The sequence below is a fragment of the Pseudophryne corroboree genome, chromosome 4 (assembly GCF_028390025.1).
Source record: "Pseudophryne corroboree isolate aPseCor3 chromosome 4, aPseCor3.hap2, whole genome shotgun sequence".
Taxonomy (NCBI): Eukaryota; Metazoa; Chordata; class Amphibia; order Anura; family Myobatrachidae; genus Pseudophryne; species Pseudophryne corroboree.
The window spans coordinates 734429668-734454787 of record NC_086447.1 but is presented as its reverse complement, the minus strand read 5'-3'; the positions used below and the strand labels follow the sequence as shown (position 1 = coordinate 734454787).

Below are 25120 nucleotides of genomic sequence, written 5' to 3'. Positions count from 1 at the left end.
CTGTAACTGTAATACCACGCTGCAGCTCCTTACATTGGCTGTAACTGTAATACCACGCTGCAGCTCCTTACATTGGCTGTAACTGTAATACCACTCTGCAGCTCCTTACATTGGCTGTAACTGTAATACCACTCTGCAGCTCCTTACATTGGCTGTAACTGTAATACCACTCTGCAGCTCCTTACATAGGCTGTAACTGTAATACCACGCTGCAGCTCCTTACACTGGCTGTAACTGTAATACCACGCTGCAGCACCTTACACTGGCTGTAACTGTAATACCACGCTGCAGCTCCTTACATAGGCTGTAACTGTAATACCACGCTGCAGCTCCTTACACTGGCTGTAACTGTAATACCACTCTGCAGCTCCTTACATAGGCTGTAACGGTAATACCACTCTGCAGCTCCTTACATAGGCTGTAACTGTAATACCACTCTGCAGCTCCTTACATAGGCTGTAACTGTAATACCACTCTGCAGCTCCTTACATAGGCTGTAACTGTAATACCACGTTGCAGCTCCTTACATTGGCTGTAACTGTAATACCACGTTGCAGCTCCTTACATTGGCTGTAACTGTAATACCACGCTGCAGCTCCTTACACTGGCTGTAACTGTAATACCACGCTGCAGCTCCTTACATAGGCTGTAACTGTAATACCACGTTGCAGCTCCTTACATTGGCTGTAACTGTAATACCACGTTGCAGCTCCTTACACTGGCTGTAACTGTAATACCACGCTGCAGCTCCTTACATAGGCTGTAACTGTAATACCACGTTGCAGCTCCTTACATTGGCTGTAACTGTAATACCACGCTGCAGCTCCTTACATTGGCTGTAACTGTAATACCACTCTGCAGCTCCTTACATTAGCTGAAACTGTAATACCACGCTGCAGCACCTTACACTGGCTGTAACTGTAATACCACGCTGCAGCTCCTTACACTGGCTGTAACTGTAATACCACGCTGCAGCACCTTACACTGGCTGTAACTGTAATACCACGCTGCAGCTCCTTACATTAGCTGTAACTGTAATACCACTCTGCAGCTCCTTACATTGGCTGTAACTGTAATACCACGCTGCAGCTCCTTACATTGGCTATAACTGTAATATCACGCTGCAGCACCTTACACTGGCTGTAACTGTAATACCACGCTGCAGCTCCTTACACTGGCTGTAACTGTAATACCACTCTGCAGCTCCTTACATAGGCTGTAACTGTAATACCACTCTGCAGCTCCTTACACTGGCTGTAACTGTAATACCACTCTGCAGCTCCTTACACTGGCTGTAACTGTAATACCACGTTGCAGCTCCTTACATTGGCTGTAACTGTAATACCACGCTGCAGCTCCTTACATTGGCTGTAACTGTAATACCACGCTGCAGCTCCTTACATTGGCTGTAACTGTAATACCACGCTGCAGCTCCTTACACTGGCTATAACTGTAATACCACGCTGCAGCTCCTTACATTGGCTATAACTGTAATACCAGCTGCAGCTCCTTACATTGGCTATAACTGTAATACCACGCTGCAGCTCCTTACACTGGCTATAACTGTAATACCACTCTGCAGCTCCTTACACTGGCTGTAACTGTAATACCACTCTGCAGCTCCTTACACTGGCTGTAACTGTAATACCACGCTGCAGCTCCTTACATTGGCTATACCTGTAATACCACTCTGCAGCTCCTTACATTGGCTGTAACTGTAATACCACTCTGCAGCTCCTTACATTGGCTGTAACTGTAATACCACTCTGCAGCTCCTTACATTGGCTGTAACTGTAATACCACGCTGCAGCACCTTACACTGGCTGTAACTGTAATACCACGCTGCAGCACCTTACACTGGCTGTAACTGTAATACCACGCTGCAGCTCCTTACATTAGCTGTAACTGTAATACCACGCTGCAGCACCTTACACTGGCTGTAACTGTAATACCACGCTGCAGCTCCTTACATTGGCTATAACTGTAATACCACTCTGCAGCTCCTTACATTGGCTGTAACTGTAATACCACGCTGTAGCTCCTTACATTGGCTGTAACTGTAATACCACTCTGCAGCTCCTTACACTGGCTTTAACTGTAATACCACTCTGCAGCTCCTTACACTGGCTTTAACTGTAATACCACTCTGCAGCTCCTTACACTGGCTTTAACTGTAATACCACTCTGCAGCTCCTTACATTGGCTGTAACTGTAATACCAGCTGCAGCTCCTTACATTGGCTGTAACTGTAATACCACGCTGCAGCTCCTTACACTGGCTGTAACTGTAATACCACGCTGCAGCTCCTTACACTGGCTGTAACTGTAATACCACGCTGCAGCTCCTTACATTGGCTATCACTGTAATACCACGCTGCAGATCCTTACACTGGCTGTAACTGTAATACCACGCTGCAGCTCCTTACATTGGCTATTACTGTAATACCAGCTGCAGCTCCTTACATTGGCTGTAACTGTAATACCACGCTGCAGCTCCTTACATTGGCTGTATCTGTAATACCACGCTGCAGCTCCTTACATTGGCTGTAACTGTAATACCACGCTGCAGCTCCTTACACTGGCTATAACTGTAATACCACGCTGCAGCTCCTTACATTGGCTATAACTGTAATACCAGCTGCAGCTCCTTACATTGGCTATAACTGTAATACCACGCTGCAGCTCCTTACACTGGCTATAACTGTAATACCACGCTGCAACTCCTTACACTGGCTGTAACTGTAATACCACGCTGCAGCTCCTTACATTGGCTATAACTGTAATACCACTCTGCAGCTCCTTACATTGGCTGTAACTGTAATACCACGCTGTAGCTCCTTACATTGGCTGTAACTGTAATACCACGTTGTAGCTCCTTACATTGGCTATAACTGTAATACCACTCTGCAGCTCCTTACATTGGCTGTAACTGTAATACCACGCTGCAGCTCCTTACATTGGCTGTAACTGTAATACCACGCTGCAGCTCCTTACACTGGCTGTAACTGTAATACCACGCTGCAGCTCCTTACACTGGCTGTAACTGTAATACCACGCTGCAGCACCTTACACTGGCTGTAACTGTAATACCACGCTGCAGCTCCTTACATTAGCTGTAACTGTAATACCACGCTGCAGCACCTTACACTGGCTGTAACTGTAATACCACGCTGCAGCTCCTTACACTGGCTGTAACTGTAATACCACGCTGCAGCTCCTTACATTGGCTGTAACTGTAATACCACTCTGCAGCTCCTTACATTGGCTGTAACTGTAATACCACGCTGCAGCTCCTTACATTGGCTATAACTGTAATACCAGCTGCAGCTCCTTACACTGGCTGTAACTGTAATACCACTCTGCAGCTCCTTACATTGGCTGTAACTGTAATACCACGCTGCAGCTCCTTACATTGGCTGTATCTGTAATAACACGCTGCAGCTCCTTACATTGGCTGTATCTGTAATACCACGCTGCAGCTCCTTACATTGGCTGTAACTGTAATACCACGCTGCAGCTCCTTACATTGGCTGTAACTGTAATACCACGCTGCAGCTCCTTACATTGGCTGTAACTGTAATACCACGCTGCAGCTCCTTACACTGGCTGTATCTGTAATACCACGCTGCAGCTCCTTACATTGGCTGTATCTGTAATACCACGCTGCAGCTCCTTACATTGGCTGTATCTGTAATACCACGCTGCAGCTCCTTACATTGGCTGTAACTGTAATACCACGCTGCAGCTCCTTACATTGGCTGTAACTGTAATACCACGCTGCAGCTCCTTACACTGGCTGTAACTGTAATACCACGCTGCAGCTCCTTACACTGGCTGTAACTGTAATACCACGCTGCAGCTCCTTACATTGGCTGTAACTGTAATACCACTCTGCAGCTCCTTACATTGTCTGTAACTGTAATAACACGCTGCAGCTCCTTACATTGGCTGTAACTGTAATACCACGCTGCAGCTCCTTACACTGGCTGTAACTGTAATACCACGCTGCAGCTCCTTACATTGGCTGTAACTGTAATACCACGCTGCAGCTCCTTACACTGGCTGTAACTGTAATACCACGCTGCAGTTCCTTACACTGGAGATGTAGTGAGACAAAGTGTGCAGATGCCCATACAAAACAATCAATCAGCTTCTGTCATTTTACAGACTGTGGAGCAGATGTAGTAAGCCTTGGAGAGTGAAAAGTGGAGAAAGATAAAGCACCAACTTATCTGCTCCTGACTATCATTTTCAAACACAGCCTGTAACATGGCAGTTAGGAGCTGGTTGGTTGGTACTTTATCACTCTCCAAAAGCTTAGTACATCTCCCCCTGTATTAGATAAATGATATATAAAAGCTGATTAGTTGCTATGGGAATCTTTTCCACTTTATTGGTCCCTAAGGTTAGATATATCTCGCTCCATTTCCTCCTGTCTTCGGAGTTAAAGGACTAAGGGGTCTATTTACTAAGACTTGGACGGAGATAAAGTTGATGGAGATAAAGTACCAGCCAATCAGCTCCTAACTGACATGTTTCAAACCCAGCCTGTGACATCGCAGGGAGTTCATTGGTTGGTACTTTATCTCCGTCGACTTTATCTCCATCCAAGGCTTAGTAAATAGACCCTTAAGGCTGGGTACACACTTGCCAATGTCACATCAGATGTGACATCGTGCAAGGCCCCTCCCCCATACAAACGATATTGTACATACACACTGAACTATATTGTTTGCTTCTCATCAGATCTAAAGATATTGTACAAGACAGCATGCACCTGGTTGTCAGTGCATGCGGTCTTGCACAATATCTTAAGATTTCAAGTTTAAAACTAAAGATATCGTACCTCGATAACGACCCACGGGAGCACACATCGTTAATGATATACTGAATACACACTGGACGGTGTACCCAGCCTTACTCTCACCTTCAAAGTCTCAATAGCATCACTCTACAAATACACCCAATCCCCATCTTCCTCATACCTCCTTAGATCTGCTCTGACCTCATTCTCTTCTCTTACAATCACCTCACTACCGGCCATATGACTTTATTGGAGCAGCTTTCCACCTATGGAATTTCTTACCATTCATGGGGGAAGATGTACTAAGCCTTAAAGAGAGATAAAGTACCAACCAATCAGCTTCTAACTGCCATGTTACTGGCTGTGTTAGAAAAATTAGAAGCTTAATCTCCCAAAGCTTGATACATCTCCCCCAATATCAAATTCTCAACAGCCTATAAATCTTAAAATACGCTCTTAAGGCCCATATAGACGGGCCGATGCAGGAGAGATGTGTGCTGAGCGAACCGCTCAGCACACATCTCTCCCGCCGCTCAGCACAGCGCGATCTGTGCTGAGCGTGCGGGGAGAGATGGGGGGAGGGGGCCTCTAGACCCGCTAGATTGGCCTGCATGCAGGCCAATCTAGCACCAGCGATAGCAATGCGCGGGGCTGCGCATTGCTATCGCTGTTAGGGTTACACACGGAGCGATCTTGCTGAAAATCTAAGCAATCTTTAGAACCCATATCTTTATTACAGCCCCCCATACTAATCACTCTTGTATGGCCCTCTTCAATTCTGCACTTTCCACAGTAGATTGTAACCTCTCATGAGAAGATCACTACCTACCCACCTTTTGTTTTAGGTCCTCACATTTGTCTACCTTGTATGCCCCGTTTCTTTGTATGTTGCTTTCACTCTACGCAGTGCAGAGGAACACATAGCTTCTTACATATAAGTAGGTCTGCCATAACATCCCTTTTATCCGCAACACATTTGAATTACACAGGTTCTGTGGCTGGCTTAATTCCAGCCTGCATTTCACCTGGTTTTATCAGCCACGGAGCTTGTGTAACCAAGATCAGATTGAAACTATGGCAAGCCTACATATAAACAGCAACAATAGCTTACTGAATGTTGTATAGTAAGTTGGGGGATCAGAGGGGGCAATCTGTCAATAATTAATAACTGATCGGTTAAGAGAAACCAAGACCTTTGTCAGAGATCATCATTTTAAGACCATCATCATTTATTATATGCACAATATACAAAATCTTAAGTTCTCCTAAATTTACTCATTTTCCAAAATAAGAGTATGCATAGGGAACACAAAGACAGGTTGAGAGTGTTGTGCTTTTGTGGTTACCTAAGCACTTTGCTTAACAAAAAGAAAATCATTTCAAAGGTGTTATAACAAATCTACTCAACATTTGCTGCACTTCAGTGTCATTTCTCTTATCTCTGTTTCATTATTTGTCAAAGTAAAGCAGTTTATGCAGATCACTTTACAAGATCTTGGTCATACGGTCATGTGCATTACTCTAAGTGGTCACATGCGGCTCCTGAGCACATTAATCTTTCACAGTTACTGTAACAATAAATCCACAAAATATCCTTAGTATTCACAGTGATCGTAAATCTAAACCAGAATCCTATATAATAAAAGGCTAAGCTGCTCCTCACCTCTGTCCACTAGAGGCCGCCACACAGACCAAATGAAAGTAAAAGTGATCATGCAGGTCAACTGACACGGTATTTCAACATGTGCAATAAAGCAGGTTTATTCCTGGGTAATTACAGAGTCAGGTGCGGTGTGAATGGGTAACCCGGGTCGATGAGATCTGGGACCAGTTCACATTATGGAGGAGGCGGCGTGGAGATGTTGCTGGGTCGGGTTGCCAGTCTGAAAGGTGTCTCACGGCGGGTCGCACCCGGGAAGGACCCGTGTACAATTCCTGGGTGTAACCCGCCATTGCGATGTGAAAGCGGTATTATTACAAATATTGACTTGACTGTTTCAGACTTGCTGAATATGGAGAGAGGGTACACACACATACATATATACACACTGTATATATGTAATGGGCAGGCTATTATCATGATACGGGGTGCAGTTAATATACCAGCTGTCGGGATACAGACATTCAGTGTCCCGACAGCCGGTACAATGCTGCCTCAGAACTGGCAGTACTCACCAGTTCCCACTGTCTGGGGGTAGAGGACCCCAGTAGCCCCCAGCAACTGGCCAGAGGGGTCTGGGCATGGCCTGTGTGGGGTAAGCACAGGACCCACCCCACTGCCGGCACGCAGTATATATGAAGCAATTGAGCTGGTTATCTGCCTCCTTCTCACCCCCCTACCAGTCACCAAACTGCTCACCCCACACAGGCTCTCACCCCTTCCTGCTGGACTGATTTACCTTCTCTAAAACGCTACACCCTCAGCATGTCAGAGTCCCGGCTCCCAGCAGCTGCACTTCTAGAAACCCGGCAGATCCTGTGTGAGTAGCGACCGCTCCTACTATAATCCAGCCCTGGTGTCCATCATTTTGACGGGTTTTTAACGAGTAGTGAATAATTTAGTCTGCTGCTTTTGTCTCAAAAGTTTTGCAGTCTCAAGAATATTGGATCAGTCCCTCACTTTTTCTAGGTGACAGTTTTACCTCAATGTAAACTAAAAAAATAAAATAAATATGTTATTTATATATATATATATATATATATATATATATATATAAAAATAAATAAATATAGTAGAAAACAGTAGCTGCGGCACTCGAAGACTTAAACATGTAAAGTGTATTCAACACGCCATCACATGAACTCCAACGTTTCGGGGCTGTCCCGCCACTTTGTCAAGGTGAGGTGCGACAGCCCCGAAACGTTAAAGTTCATGTGATGGCGTGTTGAATACACTTTACATGTTTAAGTCTTCGAGTGCTGCAGCTTCTGTTTTCTACTGCAACATTGGTTACTGAGGGCACCGGAGCTCGTGTTAACCATCAGCGGGAGTACCGGTCCGATAACACTGCGCTATATAATATATATATATATATATATACACACACACACACACATATATATATATATATCCTACAATCTTGAAACTTGGCAGGTAGCTTCTCTTTAGGTTCCAAGTGCTTGCTAAGAACCGATTTTACAAATGTCACTGCCCATCCACGTAAATCGCCAAAAATGTATGTGTGTATATGTATGTATGTATGTATGTATGTATGTATGTATGTATGTATGTATGTATGTGTATATGGCAAGTGTGTATGTATGTAAGAACTGCGCTAATTGAACCATGCAGCCCGGGAAGGTGGTTGCTGCTGATGAACTATTGGTGGGTGTACTACAAGAAACCCACCCTGAAGAGAATACAATTTCAAAAAAGGATGGTTCAGCGCATCCCTAGATTGTTCAATGGGTGTATTTATTTAAGGTTATATAAGAAATTTTGTAATGATTATATTATACATCTATATGGGTTATACAAATATGGAAATAAAATTCAATCAATCACATATTGTGTAAAAATTTAAATATATATATTTATTTATAAATTGATAGATGACATTTGATGATTAGAAATTTCTTATATAACCTTAAATACACCTATTGAACAAGCTAGGAAATGGAATGCGCTGAACCATCAACTTATGTGTATATGTATGTTCTAGCATAACTCCGGAATGCCTGCAGCAATTTAAACTTGGTACACATATGACTGACAATCTGGGAACAAACACTGTGGGGGTAACACACCTAGCACCCCTAGAGGAGAGGCAGCAGCACAGAGTAATTCTGCAGACAGCATAACTCTCGAATGTCTGGAGCAATTTCCACCAAACTTGGTACACATGTGACTTACAATCTGGGAACAAATACTGTGGGGTAAGACACCCCTAGCGGTTGGACAGCAGCACAGAGTATTTAAGGAAACAGCATAACTCCGGAATGCCTGATCAATTTACATCAAACTTGCTACACATATGACTTACAATCAGGGAACAAACACTGTGAGAGTAACACACCCCTAGGGGTGGGCCAGCAGCACAGGCTATATCAGGACATGCATGCTATGTCAGTGACGACAGGGCTTCATGTGACAGTGGCAGTGACATGACGTGAGGAGGGGAATGGAGGTAGCAGGAAGCCACACACTGAGATTCATATAGTGGGAGGAGCATGGACCCCAGCACCACAGAGTATATTAGGAGATGCATGATATGTCAGGCAGGACAGGGCTGCTTGTGACAGGGGCAGTGACATGATTTTAGGACGGGAACGGAGGTCGCACGAACACACACACTGAGAGTAATATAGTGGAAGTAGCAGGTTCCCCCAGCAGCACAGAGTATACCAGGAGATGCATAATGTGCTGCACTATATGTCAGGCTCCGGAGCCTTACCTCCGGTGGGTGCTCCCGCGGGTTACCATCCCGCTGGTTGGTGCGGCTGCGGCGGCAGGGAGCTGCTGGCGGTGGGTCCTCCTGGACGTATGTGCGGCTGCCAAGGGCCTGGAGAGCTGGGTGCTGCGACGGGGATCGCTGCGGTAAGGTCCTCTAGTGGTGACACAGTATAGTGGGTCAGAGACAGAAGCTGGCTGAAGCTGTGTGCTAGCAGCTAAGTATGTCTCCTGTGCTGGGGGCAGCCATGTTGGAGACCAGAGTATTACCAATGAAGTTCCCAATCTGTGTCCAGCCAATCCTGCGTGTTCTCCCCTTACAAAAGGGGGCTGGCTCAGAGGGAGAGTGCCAGTGCTTCAAGTTACTCATTGTAAAAGGTTCTCCAGGTTACTTCTGGTTGCTCTCATCCATCGGTTACCTAAACGCTGCTGCAGTCCTGCTGTCTAAGTCTGTTGCCACTTGTGGAAGCGCTCACGGGGTCCCAGGTCGTAGAGGAGCTCCAGGTGCTAACGGCGGTTCCCGCAGACGTCTTCATTTCTTCAAAGTCCAAGTTCTTCAGCCTCGTCTTTCAATCACAAACCACGTCTTCATTTCTTCAAAGTCCAAGTACTTCAGTCTTTTAATCATAAAACACAGTTTTCTCTTCAGTTCTTATTTACCGGAGTTCTTCAGCTTCACTCTTCAAGTAATTTAACCATAGACTCTAATTCTTCCAGTTTCTTCTATTTCTCCAATATTCGTGTACAGCCTGATTATTCATTAAAACTACAGTTATATTCCTACGAAGTCCTCCTTTTCTTTATGCCCTCCGGCCAACGTTAACACTTAGTTTGGCTTCCACCCCATGAGGAGGAATTACATTCAGCCACCTCGTTTACTCTCCTCACAGGTAGCTGTCCCTTCAGCCAAAAACTCAGTTGTCGGAACCCCAATTTACGCAGAGCGTGACACTATATAAGAAACTGTAAATAAATCGATCATTTCACAGGGTCACGGACATGATGCGAGGAGGCGAATGGAGGCAGCAAGAAGCCACAGACTGAGAGTTGTATAGTGGGAAGAGCAGGTCCGGCCTCTACATAAAGTGGGTCAGGGAAGAAAGATATGCCTATATACTAGATCTCCAACCAACGTAAATTAACTAACAACTATAATTCTAATTTACTATTCTCATCCCGTAGCGAAGCATGGGTATTCAGCTAGTAAAAGAATAAAAAAGGAAAAATATGGGCTTGCCATCATGAAAATGATAAATGTCAAGTGTTCTTGAAGTAACATCAGATTATCAGATAGTAAGACCCTTGATGTGGTCACTGAGTGCAGCCTTTTCTGGCGCTCAAGGTATACAGTATTAGTTATGGAATATAAAATCTTGAAAACGTTTTGATAGGAGGAGAGAACATAAAACAAATCTCTCTTTCTGAAGTTCTGTGTTAGCTTTCCTTTATCAAAGCACATTTCTGAAGCCGATAAGCAGTTTTGCTTTGTGAAAGAGACTCGGGGAGAATTTTAAAACACATTTCCTGTTTTAATCTTTTTGACTCATACTGACTCATATTAAATCGCTTTCAAGTTCATGATTTTTTATTTATTTTTTACCTGAACAGCCATATAATCAATATGCTGATAGTGCTGATGACCGTATAAAGATCATTATTTCCATAGTTTGGGGTGTAACTTTTAGGCCCAGTGGCAAACATATTGCAAACAATGCCAGAGGGGATGAGACCAATACAGTGTAAGGGTGGGGAACAGGACACAAAAACTCTAAGTAACATTTTACACATTCACAGTTACGCAGATCTTGCTTTGACAAAGAAAACCGGAAACCCTGAGCTGTAGCCCCGTAGCAGCATAAAAGGGTTTAAGTGCACAATACTACAACATGATTTATTTATGTGTGTTATTAAGTACAAAGATAATGTAAATATTTATGTAGCATGGAAAGAAATATGAAATACTATGTATACAGTATGTAACAAATGCCACCATACAGCCTGACATGCTCTCATATTGCCAATATGCCTATAGATGCAAACTAATATTTCAATGGAGCCTTAGAAAAAAAAACAGCTAATCCAGTCTCACAATCCAGCATATAGCCAACCTGCCAATACACAGTAGCCTCACAAGTTACAAAATAGTGATCAGGTCAACATCATATACGTAGTATAGGAGGGCTACTGAAAATATCTGGGGGCATACAATATAACTATGGGGTTTATTCATAAAGCAGTGAAAACAGTGGAGAAACAGACCAGTGGAGAAGTTGCTTATGGCAACCAATCAGCATCTCCCTTACATTTTATAGAATGTACTTGATAAAGTCTACCTCCAAAACGGATTAGTTGCCATGGGCAACTTCTCTACTGGTCCTTTTCTCTACTCTTTTCACTGCTTCATGAATAGACCCCTAAAAGACTTAGGAGTCTATTTACTAAGCCTTGGATGGAGATAAAGTACCAGCCAACCAGCTCCTAACTATCATGTCACAGGCTGGGTTTGAAAAACTTACAGTTAGGAGCCGATTGGCTGGTACTTTATCTCTGTCCACTTTATTTCCATCCAAGGCTTAGTAAATAGACCCCACAGAATGATACTGCCTTTTGGCTTTTGCTTCCTCTCCCATGGCCCAGTGTATATGCCCCCAGTCAGCAGGAACAGCAGCTGTGTTTGCTGTATGGCTTAGCACATCTTAGCTGTGCTATGCCAACCTTGCTTATTTTAAAGCGGGGAGAACAAAGGAGAAAGGACAGTTTTTTTTATTTGACCACACTAATGTGTCAAAGCTCAACTGTGTGCTGTACCACGGGGGTCATTCCAACCCGATTGCTCGCTGCACTTTATCGCAGCGATTGGGTCGGAAGTGCACATGCGCCGGCGCCGCAGTGCGCCGGCGCATGCCAGACGTCCGACGGCCGTAATTGCCTAGCGATCGCCTCTGCCTGATTGACAGGCAGAGGCGGTCGGTGGGCGGGAGGGGGCTGGACGGCGGCGTTAAGCTGCCGTTTAGGGGGCGCGGTCTGGCCAACGCAGGCCGGACAATTGGGGGGGGGGGGGGGCGGGCAGCGTCGGCTGCGTGACTTGACACGCAGTCGCTGTGACCCGAGCAGCGAAGAGGTTCTCCTGCTTTTGCATTTCTGCGGGGGGGAGGGGGGGCAGCACTGACATGTGGGGTGGGATAGCCCTGTGCTGGGCGTCCCCCTGCATGTCTGAGTGCCTGATCGTAGCACAGCGAAGGAAAGACCCCCCATGTGCTTTTACAAGGTTTATCATGTTATTGTTTTAATCTTATGTTTTATTACCGACCCAGTAACTTTTTTTATCATATGCAAGTATGCAAGATGCATGGCCTGCGTACAATGACTTAGTTTGCATTTGGAAATGAAAATAAATGCATATAAAAAAAAAACTAGTGACTAGATTTCACATGATGACACTGGGACTGTCCTCATTGTCAGGTCCACAACAGCTGCATGGGTTGCTACGCGGTTGTATAGCAGTGGACTGTTATTTGGACTATAATAAAGCTAAGAATTGTTGTTCTATCCTAAAATCTGTAAATTCAGAACTCTCATTGATGCCAGTTTAATAAATATTCAAATAACCTAGCAGTAGGAACACAGGTATGACCTTTGAGTTTTAAAAGTTCTAATTAAAGTAGTAAAATATAATTATAAGACGTCTTTTTAAAGTAAATTACAGGGCTAGATAAATATCAAAACAGAGAGCTCTATACAGCTTGTTTCAGGTTGATATTAACTCATAGGTCTTGGCATCTATTGGAAGTACTACTAACCACACGTGTTACTCCTGCCAAATATAAATCAATGTTAATGTACTAACTTGTCCAGCAGGTTTTCCCTTGGGATCCGAACTTGACTGAATGACAGAATCCCATTGTCTACACCATGAAGACCTTTAGTAAGAGAAAAAGGAGAAAGCCAAAACAAATGATTTTAGTTTGCAAATTTCAAAATATTTACAAAGTTACAGAATTATATAATATTTCCAATTTTTGGCAGATTTGGAACAAAGGTCAAAATGTTACGCTGCTCACTGTCACTGTATCTGACAAAAACCAGCGATAGCAATGAAGAACAGAATACAGCACTATAGAATAATCACATATAAAGTTACAAAGTTAATAGCCCTTCTGAGCTAAGATCTGGCGTTCAACCTCAATGCCGTCAAACAGATTTATGGAGAATACGGGGGGGATTCAATTCGGTGCAAGCTTGCAGAAAGCAAATTCACATGCTTTCATGCGTGTACCTGAGATTCGCACAATTCAATTAGACAAGCCAATTCGCACTACTTGAAGCAAGGTTGTGCAAACTATGGGGGTCATTCCAAGTTGATCGCTCGCTAGCAGTTTTTAGCAGCCATGCAAACGCATAGTCGCCGCCCACGGGGGGGGAGTGTATTTTCGCTTTGCAGGAGTGTGAACGCCTGTGCAGCAGAGCACCTGCAAACACATTTTGTGCAAAACAAGACCAGCCCTGTAGTTACTTATCCTGTTCGATAATTGCTGCGACGAGTGACACGGTAATGACGTCAGATACCCACCCAGCAAACGCCCGGCCATGCCAAACACTCCCAGAAAACGGTCAGTTGACACCCAGAAACGCCCTCATCCTGTTAATCTCCTTGCGATCGGCTGTGCGATTGGAATCTTCACTAGAACCAGTGCAAAACCACAAAGGACTTCGTACCCGTACGACGCGTATGAACACTGCGGTGCATACGCATGTGCATATTAGCAGTTTTTTTCACTGATCGCTATGCAGCGAACAACGGCAGCTAGCGATCAACTCGGAATGACCCCCTTTGTCCAAAAAGCAAACTCGGGAAAAGAACATGAATAAGTGGAGAGACCTTCCTGGATCCCAAAAAAGTGGCAACTTCGTTAGCAGGACTATATAGAAGGCTGTTACTGTGCATAAGGAACATACCAGATGCTTTTAAAAAGTGTCAGATGAATAATTTATGCAAATTTAAAAAACATTAAAAAGATGTAAACAGCTTCCAAATTTTGTTTAATTACAAAGGAATTCATAAAAAAAAAGTAGAAAAACAAAGTTGAAAAAAATAATAGGATTTTAAATTACCTACCAGTAAATCCTTTTCTCGTAGTCCGTAGAGGATGCTGGCGTCCAATTTAGTACCATGGGGTATAGACAGGTCCACTAGGAGCCACAGGCACTTTAAGAGATTGAGAGTGTGGGCTGGCCCCTCCTATCAGACTCAGTCTAGAAACTGTGCCCGAGGACCTTGATGGAGCCCAAGCATAGGCCCACATTCACACCTGCTTGCAGAAAGAGAAGAAAACGTCCCAATTGAAACACAACAGTAGGAAACTTCGTGGGTTCACACCAAGACACATACTTTTTCCAAATCCAATGGTAATGTTTAGACGTTACACCCTTCCTAGCTCGGATCAGAGTAGGAATAACCTTGTTCGGAATGCCCTTCCGAGCTAAGATCTGGCGTTCAACCTTCATGCCGTCAAACGTAGCCACAGTAAGTCTTGATAGGCGAACGGCCCCAGTTGTAGAAGGTCCTCGCGAAGAGGCCTCGGATCCTCCAGCAGTAATGCCAGAAGATCCGCATACCAAGCCCTTCTTGGCCAGTCCGGAACAATAAAGATCGCCGGAACTCATGAACTTTTTATTAGTTTGAGAATTCTTGGGATGAGTGGAAGTGGAGGGAACACATACCCTGACTGGAACACCCACAGAGTCACCAGGGCATCCACCGCCACTGCCTGTGGGTCTTGTGACCTGGAATAGTACCTCCGAAGCTTCTTGTTGAGGCGAGAGGCCATCATGTCTATCTGAGGTACACACCATTGGCTTGTTACCTCTGCGAATATCTCGGGGTGGAGGCCCCATTCTCCTGGATGGAGATCAGGTCTGCTGAGGAAGTCCGCTTCCCAGTTGTCCACTCCCAGAATGAAGATCGCAGACAGCGCCAGCGCGTGTCTTTCTGCCCAGAGGAGGATTCTTGTTACCTCTGACATTGCAACTCTGCTCTTCGTTCCGCCCTGCCTGTTTATGTAGGACACCGCTGTGACATTGTCCGACTGAACCTGAATGGCTCGATCTTGCAGAAGATGTGCCGCTTGTAGAGGGCAGTTGTATATGGCCGTTAGTTCCAGAATGTTTATTGGAAGGACAGATTCCTGACTTGACCACTTTCCTTGGAAGTTTTCCCCCTGGGTGACTGCTCCCCAACCTCTGAGGCTTGCATCCATGGTTAGAAGAATCCAATTCTGAATCCCGAACCTGCGGCCCTCGAGCAGGTAAGCAGTTTGCAGCCACCAAAGGAGTGAAATTCTGTCTTTCTGCGACAGGCGTATACCGCTGGTGGATGTGAAGTTGTGATCCCGACCACTTGTCCAGGAGATCCAGCTGGAAGAACCGTGCATTGAATCTTCCGTACTGTAGAGCCTCGAAGAAGGCTACCATCTTCCCCAGAAGACGAATGCACTGATGAACAGATACCTGGGCTAGTTTCAAGACATCCTGGACCATTGATTGGACCACCAACGCTTTCTCCAGTGGTAGAAACACCCTCTGCACTAACGTGTCGAGTATCATCCCCAGGAAGGGCAGTCTCCTTGTCGGTTCCAAATGTGACTTTGGAAGGTTCAGGATCCACCCATGATCCCGGGGTAGTTGAGTTGAGAGAGCAATACTCTGCAACAGCTTCTCCTTGGAAGATGCCTTTATCAGTAGATCATCCAGATATGAAATTATGTTCACTCCCTGTTTGTGGAGGAGGAGCATCATCTCCGCCATGACCGTAGTGAACACCCTCTGTGCTGTGGAGAGGCCAAATGGCAATGTCTGGACTGATCGTGATAGTCCTGTAGTGCAAACCGTAGATAGGCCTGGTGAGGCGGCCAGATCGGAATGTGAAGGTACGCATCCTTGATATCCAGGGATACTAGGAATCCCCCCCCCCTCCTCCAGACTTGAGATAACCGCTCTCAGAGACTCCATCTTGAATTGGAAAACCCTTAAGTAGGGGTTCAATGACTTCAGGTTCAATATAGGCATTACCGAACCGTCCGATTTCGGTACCACAAACAGGTTTGAGTAATAACCCTTGGTTTTTAGTTTGAAGAAACTGTGAGGTGGGAGTTCCTGAAACTCCAGTCTGTACCCCTGGGCAACAATATTACCCTGGGGTCTATGTATAATGACACCCAGATGTGACTGAGATCTTTTAGTCTCGCTCCCACCTGCTCTATCTCCAGACTGGGAGGTCCACCGTCATGCTGAAGATTTGGAGGAAGCAGAACCTGGTTTCTGTTCCTGGGAACCTGTTGGTGCAGGTTTTCTGGATTTTTTCGCCGACCTCCTCTAAAGGACTGCAGTGTAGGCATAGGATAAGATTTCCTAACCGCTGCTGCTGCTGAGGGAAGAAATGTCGACTTACCAGCAGTCGCCATGGAAATCCACGCATCTCAATGCTTCCCCAAATAGTCCCTGACCTGTGAAGGGCAGGGTTTCCACTTTTATTGGATTCTGCATCCAGAGTCCTCTGTGTGCCGATACTGCCATGGAAGTAGCCCTTGCATTAAGCAGGCCAATGTCCTTCATGGCCTCCACCATGAAACCTGCAGAATCCTGTATGTGACGTAAAAACAAGTCAATGTTACTCTTATCCATAGTATCTAATTCCTCTAGTAATGTGCCTGACCACTTTACTATGGCTTTAGAAATCCACACACAAGCAATAGTGGGCCTTAAATTCACGCCTGTAGCAGTGAATAGTGATTTGAGCGTAGTCTCAATCTTGCGGTTAGCCAGCTCCTTTAAGGCGGATGAACCATGGACAGGTAAAACCATCTTTTTAGACAACCTAGATACAGAAGCGTCTACTATAGGTGGGTTTTCCCACTACTTTCTATACTCTTCAGGGAAAGCAATGAGAATTCTTTTAGGGATCTGGAATTTTTTCTCTGGGTTTTCCCATGATTTTTCAAACAAGGAGGAGTTTAGCTCCTTAGAAGCAGGGAAGGTAAGGGAGGATTTCTTATTTACTGTAAAATAAGATTCCTCTACTTGCTTAGGTACCTTCTCAGAAATATGCAAAACATCCTTAATGGCTTCAATCATTAGTTGCACCCCTTTTGCAAAGGATGCATCCCCCCCCCCTGCATATCCCCATCACCGTCCCCTATATCAGAGTCGGTATCAGTGTCAGCTTGCATTATCTGGGCAAGTGTACATTTTTGCGGGCATGTAGGTGGGGTTTAGCTGAAGTAGTGGGAGCGTCTCTTTCTCAGTATGCGACATCCTTGTTGAAATCTGGGATATCATTCCCCTTAAAGAATCCACCCACGGGGGTTCGGATTCAGAAGACTGAGACAATATACTGCAGTCCTGAGTACATGGAATAGACTCCTCAGGAGAAGATAAACACTCTGCAGCACAGGACACAGAGTCCTTAGACATGGTAATGTGGATACACACACACACACACAGGAAAATGTCAGACACAGTTTCCCCCAGAGTACCTTCAGAGAGTCACAGAGTATCAGGAGCCAGCCACACAGCGCCCCTGTAGGCAGTTATTATGATAAAAGCCCGGCGCTGACTAACTAACATTAATAGGGTAATTAGTACTGTTATGAAACTCCCCCCCCTGTCTATAACACCCTGGTACCGCAGAGGTATAGCTGGAGATATGTGGAGGGCAGCGCTCTCTGTCAGTGTCCTTTCCTATGATCTGCAGGGAGAAAATGGCGCTGGTGAGTGCTGGTACCGTTCTGAGAGGAAGCCCCTTGTAATGGCACACGGATTCCCGCACTTATTGTTTATACTGGCCTGAGGGTTTAGTGTTAACAGCGGGATTAACCCGTTAGCTGTGTGACCAGTGTAGGGTTTATCCGCGCTGGCTCAGGACGCCCCTCAACGCGCCTACGGTGTCTGTTGCTGAGCCTTCCTGGAGCACAGCCTGTCAGAGCTGCGCTTCCACTTATGTGCCGCCATACCTGCCGGCGACCCGCTAATCGGGACGCCGGCGCTGTACTCACCACTCTTCTTTCTTTGGGCTCTGTTAGGGGGTTGCGGCCGTGCTGCAGGAGTGAGCGGGCGCCTCATGGGCTTGCGATCATCACCCTCAGGAGCTCAGTGTCCTGTCAGCAGAGTAGAGAACCATTAACTCTTCATTAAGTTGGCTCCTACTCCCCCCTAAGTCCCAAGAAGCAGGGAGGCTGTTGCCAGCAGCCTTCCTGTAAAACATCAAACTCTGACTTTAATAAAAAAATAAAACTAAGAAAACTCCTAGGAGCTCCCCTAGCTGTGACCGGCTCCTCCGGGCACATTTTCTAAACTGAGTCTGATAAGAGGGGCATAGAGGGAGGGGCCAGCCCACACTATTAAACTCTTAGAGTGCCAGTGGCTCCTAGTGGACCTGTCTATACCCCATGGTCCTAAATTGGACCCCAGCATTCTCTAGGATGTAAGGGAAATGTGATTTGGGGTAATTTGAGGCCAATACATTTTTTTAACCTTAACAATGACATGTAATTAATGGTCTAATTAAGCTAACTTAAAACTCCCTAATGCTTAGTCATTTTAGGGAATGTCCAAGGGGTTCTGAAGCAAATCCCAACATTTGCACCTTAAAATAAAGATTTCCCCTACCATATCACCTGCTCAGGAGGGTTCAAACAAAAACACCCAAATTTATTCTGAAAAAGAAATGCAAGTTTGGAATGGAATTGCAAATGTAATTCGCAATTTGAATTTGTCATGAATTCAGTTTGGAAGACCAAACTCGCACCTAATTGAATTCCCCCTATATCTGTAATATACTCAGTTACAGGGTTTTCACTGCAATTGCTAGATTATTTGTAATATCACTTATCTATTTTAATGTATGAGAACAGATTAATTATCAATAAAATACTCAGAGGATTCTACATATTACAGTATGCGAGGTTACCAATTCTATTCAAGACATACATTTCCGGACTACCCATATGGGGGACAGAATTACCCTAATATAACTTATATGAGGATAATAGAAGTTAAAATCTAAATAATATATAGTATATCTATATGGGTAACCATATAGTTATTATTTTCTGTATTCCCATTTACTATTCCTACTTTCCTGTCCTATCTTGCCTGCTATCACACACAGAAAGGTTATACATTCATGAGAAAATTAACCTTATCCATTTTGAAGTGCAACAAATATATCAATGTTTCCAGCTATAGTCTAGCAGCGGGTATGGGTCATTAGGTCGACAAGACTTAGGTCGACAGTCATTAGGCCGACCACTATTGGTCAACATGCATTAGGCCTACAGCGTGACTAGGACGACATGTTCAATAGGTCGACATGATCACTAGGGCGACATGGTCATTAGGTCAACATGGAAAAAGGTCGACATGAGTTTTTTTACTTTTTGGTTGTCATTTTCTTTGAGAAGTGACGGGGAACCCCAATTAGTGCACCGTGTCCCCTCGCATGGCGAGCGCTGCTGCGCCCGGCACAGGTTACCGTTCCCAATTGTAGTCCACGTGGATCGTAAAATATGAAAAAGTTAAAAAAAATGTAAAAAAAATTTGAAAAACTTCTCGACCTTTTTCCATCTCGACCTACTGCATGTCGACCAATAGTGGTTGACCTAATGTCTGTCGACCGAAGTCTTGTCGACCTAATGACCGTAAGCCCTAGCAGCTGTAACAAGTTATAAATAGGCACTTGCTACTTGAATGAGACACATTCAGGATATACAGTATATGGGTATAACACAAATTCATAATTTAATTTCTGCACATTAGAACAGTGACCCCTACATGGAAAAGATGTGCTCTTCTTTTTTGTCATATCTTTCTTAGAATTTAACTAAAATCTTTATCAGTGGTTCCCAAACCTTGTGCCACAAGGCTCTGGCAGGGATGCCTCAGGGTGGTGGTCCAGGACCAAATCAAATTATTTATGGTCAAAGTGATAGCCAAAACCAGTGCTAGTGGCTGCCAATCATATAATATGTGGACAATCAGAAGCACAACTGTACAACACCACATACAGTGAGTGACCCTAAGGATGACATATAGGGGGGGTATCCAGTTAGCTGCGGTTGATTACTATTGCATCCAAAAACGGGGCTGTTTCTACCAAAAACACACAGGGTTCACTGAACCTGTGTGTTTTCATGAGAAAATGTATAGAAGACCAAATTGGCTAGCCATTAAAAAAAATACGAAAGAAACATTGGGGGAGGGGGGAATCGCAAAAAAATTAAAATTTTTCGCATCCGATATTTCTTCACAGGTGATTGCATGCCCCCCTAAGACACAATAGACTTAATTGAATATTTTTTTCCAAACTTACAATGAAAAATAAAAAAAAACTTTTACCCTAGGGGCGCCTGAAATAATCCTGATAATCTAGGGCGTTGTAATTCAAGAAAGCTTGGGAACCATTTATCTATATAATAAACAACATGTTTGAATTGGAGGGTTATCAATATAGCACATCTATTCTCTCTTCAATATATATATATATATATATATTTATTATGACCCAGTATGAATGATGTAAAGACACCGTCATACAACACGACAGTGCAGTATGCGTTTTCAATAGATTTAATGCTGCTACCAGCATTAAATCTATTTAAAACTCATACTGCGGTGCCGTGCTGTATGACTGTCTTCACATCATTCATACTGAGCCATTATGCAATTTTGGGCGAAAGCACACAGACTGCTGCGGGGACACTAGGGAGTGCCAGACCGAAATTGACTTAATTTCCGTCTAATTGCTGCCCTACAAAAATGGGTGAACTTCTTAGAAAGCAGAGCACTGTAAAGGGGATAAATTTACAATCCCATCAGGTGGAATGCTGGCAGTCATGTGACACCACGCGGAATACTGGCACCGGGACGCCGCCCACCAACATACTTTAGGTAAGTATCGGGGTCACGATTAGTGCTGGGAAGGGGGGGTTAGGGTAAGGCATTGGAGGGAGGAAGGGGGGTTAGCCGTAAACCCAGAGTCTTATCTCTAGCCGCCACCCCCAGATTCTTAACCCTAGCCACCAGGCAGGTTAGGCTAGGGGCCTAAAACAATTAACCCATCTATGGCAGGCATTCTCAGTCGGGATGCGGGGATCCCATACTGAACCCCTCTAAAGAAAAAAATACAGGTAGCACATAGTAAAGCTCTTCCTTCTCCTGTCTTTTAAATACTGCCCAACTGTACCTGAGAAGCTCAACGACAAAGGTGGCAATGTTGGCTGCCACAGAGTATTTTAAGGAAATTAACAGTAAATAAGTCTCTCCTTTTTTTATTTTATCTCCATGGCAGCCATATACAAATGGGTCATAGCAACATAAAACTTTTTTTTTTTTTAAATATGGTGCTCTCAAGCATAAACTTCACTGGCAGGGAAATTGGGAAACTTTATAGAGTAACTGCTTGAATAACATTTCTTCCAAATTGAGCTTTTGCAGAAGATATTACATCTACAAGATAAAGTATGGTAAAGTTGTGAAGAGGTGATGACCTACTCCTTTGCAGGCATTGGGGGTCATTCCGACCCATTTGCTCTCAGCGGTTCTTCGCTGCGGTGCGAACGGGTCCGGAATGCGCATGTGCAGCATGCGCACGCTTGTCGTTACCCGGCGACAGCGACGCTGGCAATGAAGAAAGCGGTCGCAGCGGCGACCGCAAAGAAGATTGACAGCAAGAGGGCGTTCCTGGGCGTCACCTTACCGTTTCTTGCCGTTTTTGGGGAGTGGTAAGTAAAACGCAGGCGTGTCCAGGCGAACGGAAGGCAGAGGTGTGACGTCAAAGCCGGCCCCATCAACGCTGAGATTGTCTCACAGGGTAAGTATGTCCAGGGCTGGTCTTGTTTTACACAAAACATTTTTAGCATAGCAGGGCTGCACAAGCGTTTGCAGCCCTGCTAAGCTAAAATACACTCCGCCATAGGCGGGGATTAGCTGATCGCACCAGCAGCAAAAAGTTGCTGGCTGTGATCAACTCGGAATGAACCCCATTGTTCATTAAGGCCTGATCTTTTGTAGTATTCATTCTAATGATTTTTGGCACCTTGTGGGCCTGATTCTGAGTTGCACACAATCTGCAAGCTATACAGATGTTCGCATAGTTGACAGAGACAGTTGCATACTGAGAGCAGAGGTACTCCACTTAAAATTCTTTCCAAACCAACGGCCTCCTCTTGCCCTCTAATCCACCGTCTCTGTTCTGAGCATGACTGTGAAACAGTAGAAGCAATAGGATCTAGGCATACTGGACTTTAATTCACCATCTATTTAATTACACACAAGATTATTAATCACAGAGACCATATGCAACTGTGAATAAGGGGTTATAAAGATCAAAGAATATATGCATAAATTATCTATTTAGTACGTTACTGCTTATTTTATTTAGCATTGTGTAGAAGGTATCACTGCCACAGGACAGGATTAAATACTTAGCCTTTATTTAAACATTTAGGATATCACAACATTGGTGCCAAAGTACTTTTGCTTACACATGCTTTTACATGTATATGTTAAAAATATATGGGGGGGCGTGGCCTGGTCGTCTTGGAGAGAGGACGTGCTCTCCACAGCTCCTGCTCACTCAGGCCTTCTAACACACCTTTCCCTCCCCAGATCTGCACTGGGCCGCCCCAGACTCCTGATTGAGACCCTCAGTGTGTGTCTGCAGCTGCTGTGGGGGACCCGCGGAGTCGGGGAGTGCTTTTAAGCACTCCTGCGGATTGCGGCCTTTCCCCACCCTTGAAGCCGGGGGCTCGAGTTTGGAGCCGGGCCGGAGCGGCGGAACGGACCAGCGTCACCGCTGTGAACTACCCTGCCTGCTCCCTTCTACACCTACTCCTGGAGCCTGGGACCCGAGGCCGGCCGGCCGGTGGACGCGGCCGGAGGACCGTGCTGCGGGCGGTGGCCATCTCGTGAGGGGACGCCGGGAGACTGACGAGGAGGCCCGGAATCGGCGGCGGTCGGCGGTGACCCCCCTGGCAGGTGCGTCCCGCTGCGCCCCCTGCCCCTGCCCTGGGGGAAGGCCGCGGCGCCCGGGGCTTCCGGCCTTCCCCCCTGACCTGAAGCCGGGACCTCGATTTCGGCCCCGGCCCGGCCGAGAGTTCCGGACCCGGCCTACACTCACAGGAGTCTCCAGCGGCCGCCTGACGGACCCCTCCCTCCTCCCCACTCACCTGCTGGTGGCGCTGGCCCTCCTGGCGCCCCTAGACGGCGGGGATCCTCCTGCAGGACCCCGGAATACCACCCAGCTCCAGCTCCATTTCTGACACTCTGACAGCGGCCATCTTGCAGGCCTCCAGACCCACCTCCACTGAAACATCCAAGTGGTGCTCCCCCCTGCTGCGGTCCTCCGGAGACTACGTCATATGCCCTTTGGGGACTATTGCCGCTACCAGCCGTGGACCCCCCCTCCCCCTGCTTTCTGTCCCCGGTACTGCCCTGGTCACTGGCTGGTCCGTGCCCGGGGCTTGTCTCCGAGGCCCATCGGCGGGGGAGGTCCTCCACGGAACCCCACTTCACACCACCCCTGTCTGTGTGGCTCCTCTCAAGGACGACGTGGGCCCATTGCTCTCCTGGGGCTCCCTGGACCTGCCCCGTCTTCTCCTCTGCTGTGCTGACCGCACCGTGATGCCTCTCTAGGGCTCTGGCCTTACCTCCCCTGGTCCTGAGCTTCAATGCTGGAGCGCCACCTCTACTCCCCACCCTCCTGACCACCCCCTCTCCATAAGTTAACGATGCCCAAGGGTGGCAAAAAGTCGCAGTGGTCAGACCTCATACCATTCCTTACCAGGAAAAACACCCCGGCCAAGCGCAGACCTGATGCTGCTGCGCCCACCCATAGTCCCTCCGACTCGGAGGCCGAGGACGATGATCTCATGCCCCTCACCCGCAGGGACTTCCTCTCCCTCCTTAAGGAGATGCGGGATGTTAAAACCTCAGTCCAAGCTCTCCACTCCTTGAAATCCGATATTGCCAACATCGGCTCCAGAACGGACCAACTTGAACGACGAGTGGAAGAGGTGGTGTCGTTTCAACAAACGGTCGAGACCGACTTCCATCAACTCCGCCAAGATGTAGCCCACCTGCCGGAGGAGCATGAGGACCAGGACAATAGGGCAAGGAGAAACAACCTGAGGATCCGGGGTATCCCCGAGGAGGTCGAGACGGCCCACCTTGACCTCTATCTCAAGCGCCTCTTCGCCCACCTATCACCTGATACCCCTGAAGAACATCTGCTCCTGGACCGAGCGCATCGAGCCCTGCGACCTCGCTCCCAGGACTCCTCCCAGCCAAGAGATGTCATCCTTCGTCTGCACTACTTTACTGCAAAGGAGGCGGTCATGAGGGAGGCCCGACGACTGGGCTCTGTGACTTTCCAGAATACCCCTCTCTAGATCTTCCAAGACTTATCCCCACTCACTCTGGCCAAACGCAGGGATTTCAAGCCCATTACCTCCCTGCTTTCCCGTCATAATGTCAAATACCGCTGGGGTTTCCCCTTCCGTATCTTGGTATGGCACCAGGGGAAGCTCCTCACGGCCAGGGATTTACCCGAGGCTCAGAAGCTGCTCTCCAAGCTGGGCATCCACACCGCTGAACAGGATATCCAGTCTCAAGACCTGCCACCACGGACACAGCGGGACCCACCTCAGCCCCCTCGATCCGAGTGGTTCGTGGTCCCGGCCTTGACGACCTCCCAGGCTCCACCTCCTGTTCCCTGATGAACTCTGTTCTTTTACTCTAGCTAACTGGGTCGACCCCTCCTGGTCGTACTCCCCTACCCCGGGAGCTGCTCTATTTTAGGCCCCCCAAATCCTGAATTCCCGACCCCCTAGATACCTCATGACCCTTTTGTCGTTACTTCCTGCTGAAAAGTTA

General features: G+C 46.2%; 1 protein-coding gene across 2 annotated transcripts in view; it reads right to left on the bottom strand.

The window, feature by feature from the left end:
* The window catches only part of ACOXL (acyl-CoA oxidase like), a 990492-nt gene that overhangs the window by 673158 nt on the left and 292214 nt on the right, over nt 1-25120 (bottom strand). For both annotated transcript variants that reach the window (XM_063918088.1, XM_063918087.1), the window contains exon 8: nt 13041-13113. In XM_063918088.1, the coding sequence (XP_063774158.1) occupies nt 13041-13113 (73 nt within the window). The remainder of the gene's footprint in view (nt 1-13040; nt 13114-25120) is intronic.